The 2,882-nt window shown below is 42.5% G+C and overlaps 1 protein-coding gene across 1 annotated transcript; it reads right to left on the reverse strand.

Annotated features, from left to right (window-relative positions):
* On the reverse strand, nt 1–2,184 carry LOC116032710 (galactan beta-1,4-galactosyltransferase GALS3-like). Its single transcript, XM_031275410.1, has 2 exons — nt 781–2,184; nt 1–669 (listed from the first exon to the last, which is right to left on the reverse strand). The coding sequence occupies exons 1-2, from the start codon at nt 1,965–1,967 to the stop codon at nt 324–326; spliced, it is 1,533 nt and encodes a 510-aa protein (XP_031131270.1). The 5' UTR covers nt 1,968–2,184; the 3' UTR covers nt 1–323.
* Between the last annotated feature and the right edge of the window lie 698 nt (nt 2,185–2,882).

Below are 2,882 nucleotides of genomic sequence, written 5' to 3' on the forward strand. Positions count from 1 at the left end.
GTATTAAAAGAAGATTATTTTTGGAAAAACATAAACAAAGAATATAATATCCTATAATTTATGGATGAATCAAAACAGCGGTATGTATCCGTTTCTACTCTATTCCCAACTCTGAAAATTTATCATACACAGAAATAAACAAATGGCTTATGGCTATACCCAGAGAGAGAATTCTTTTTTTTTTCTTTTTTTTTTTGAGAGAATTCTTTTTTTTTTCTTTTTTTTTTTGAAAAAAAAAAAAAAGAAAAACAAAAAACAAAAAGGGGAAAAGGTGGCATGTGGGAAGTGGAAATAAAGATTTGATTATTTTGGGGGTAATAAGGTTATTGCCGTGTTTTCTGCAGCCTAGGCCCAATGGTTTTGAGTTCGAATCTTTTAACGGCGCCGGCAGCATCCCGCATTGTGGTGTCCAGAACATACGGGATTCCGTCAACGGTGAGGCTTGTCGTGTTGACCAGTTGCCGGCAAGGCTCCCGCCGCTCCGCAATTGTCCCGTGGTAATGGAAATACATTATTTGCCCCTCCGTTTTATGCGTCGTCTTCCCCACCGTGTTCTGCGACATGTGCACCCCTGTCGCAAAAACATTCCGAGGTTGCACCGCGTACTTCCGATCTCGTCGAATTCCCCTCTTAACATCCTTGTACACCAGCTTCTCAAACCCCCATTTCCTGCAATTCATTAAAACAAAATATCAGTCAAGTTGGTCAGACAATTAATTCAGTAATTATAAATAAAATTAATCTGGTCAGCTATAAACAACTTAGCAGTCTAGACTATACCTAAAAGTTTTTCCGAAATCTTCACGGAGACAGAGCTTATTGGACATGGGCATTTGCTCGATTGTGAATTGAGTGAAGCCGGAGAGGGAACCGAGGACGGATTTGAGAGTGCTTTTCTTGGGGACGAAGATGAACTCGTCTACATCAAAGAAGAACATCCATTTCGCCTGGAATTTGTACCTATGCAAGCAATCATTGACGATGAGGAATTGATTGTGATAGTATCCGTCGAATCTTTCTTGATCCCTAATGTCCTGTAGCGTGACGTAGCCTTTCTCCATCCACGGCTTCAGAACCTCCATCACCGCCGGGTGGACGCCGCCGGCGTCGTGGATCACGAAATGCGACTTCTCGCCCAGCATTCTGACGTGGTACGCCAGCCATTCCCGGACTCTCTGAGGATTCAGATTCCCGTACAGAGACGAGCCGCAGTAGAGGTAATCGTATTTGGGCGGAGATTGGAAAGATTTAGTGAAATTGGAGAAATCCGGCGGCGTTTCCACGACGGCCTCGAAGGTGTCGGTGGTGTTGAGGTTGGTGTCGCCGCCGCCGTTGGTGGTGGCGTGGATCAGGAGCTTGCCGCCGCTGTCGGAGTCGCCGACGGGGAACGGAAAAGTGCAGTTCACCACCACCGCCGTGTATATCCGGCCGTACCCCCAGTCGGGGAGGATCTTCTGGCCGGGCACGGAGAGCGAATCTTGCGACTTATCCGCCGGGACCCACTCGCACTCGTAACTCGGCTTTCCGAACACGTGGAGCGGCTTCGAAGCTAAACCCATCACGGCGAAAGTATTGTAGCCGCCCCGGTAAGCCGACATCAAAACAAAGTTATAAGCCGCCGAGCCGACCCCGCTAAACCCCCGTTTCACAACCCCGTTCCCAAGAACCTCATCTCTCTCCACCGCCGCCGCCCGCCGCGGCACCACGGTGGCATTCAAAACCGTCAAATTAGACTGAACGGCCGCGGAGAAAGACAACCCCGGCGGCGGATTTGACAAGCAAGATCTCAGATCGGCGGCTGAGGAAAAACTAAACCGAGCCGGAATAAACTGAAGAATCGTAATGATTGAAAAGAGGAATAGCAGAGCCGTAAGAAGAATCTTAAGCTCCGCCGCACAGTTCCAAACCACCCCGACAAACATCTTCCTTTCCCCGCCACCGCCTTTCTCCCTCTCCTTAAACAACATTCTACGAAACCTCCGTATTACAAAACCTTAGCTTTAATTTATCTTAAACCTCCAGAAGAAGAAGAAGAGGAAGAGGAAAAGGCCACGTAGAAGAAAACAAAAAAAGCTCAATAATAGTGTATGGGTCGCATTAGGAGGAATATGAAGAGAGCTAGCTAGCAGTAATGAGAATATGGAGTGGCATTGGCTGGAGAGGCTAAGGAAAAAGGTGGTATTTGATGGCGGTTGTTGGAGGTGGCAACGTTAAATAATTGCAAAATGGTCAATTAAATTGTGCTGTCTTGCACCTTTAATTTCATACACTTTAAAACCTAAACCCTTAGCTTCCTAGCAATTAATTAAATTAATCACAATTATCCATTTTAACTCTCCTTAAATATTAAATATACCATGTTATATAAGACCAATGAATTTAAGTATTTAGCAACCAGAACTTACTAGATCTAAATGTCAGATCATGTTGACCCAAGCTTTACCAATCTATTTCTGTTCATTATCTGATAAATAAAACTTATATATATTCGGCGTTTTTTAAAATTATTAAATTAAATACATAACCAAAGTACCCGAAAAAAAGTGGTACAGTAACTATATTTAATACTCCGTAGTAAAAACTTTTTCGCATATTTTCTATAAGTAGAATGTGGCATGGGAAGTATCATTTTCTATTTTTAAATTTGAATTTCAAATTTAAGTGTTTCACCATTTTTATCAAGAGATTGGTGAAAAAAATATGTGCAAGATATGTTTCAATTGGTTTATATGTCTATAAATATTTATACATTAGTGTCCGCAAAAAATGTAACAGAGTGTTTGATTCGAAGAAAAGAATTAATGAGAAAATGAATTGTAATTCCGTGATTTGCAAAATATGTATGTATCAGTTATTTTGAGTACTATTGACTATGTTACAAT

The sequence above is a fragment of the Ipomoea triloba genome, chromosome 10 (genome assembly GCF_003576645.1).
Source record: "Ipomoea triloba cultivar NCNSP0323 chromosome 10, ASM357664v1".
Lineage (NCBI taxonomy): Eukaryota > Viridiplantae > Streptophyta > Magnoliopsida > Solanales > Convolvulaceae > Ipomoea > Ipomoea triloba.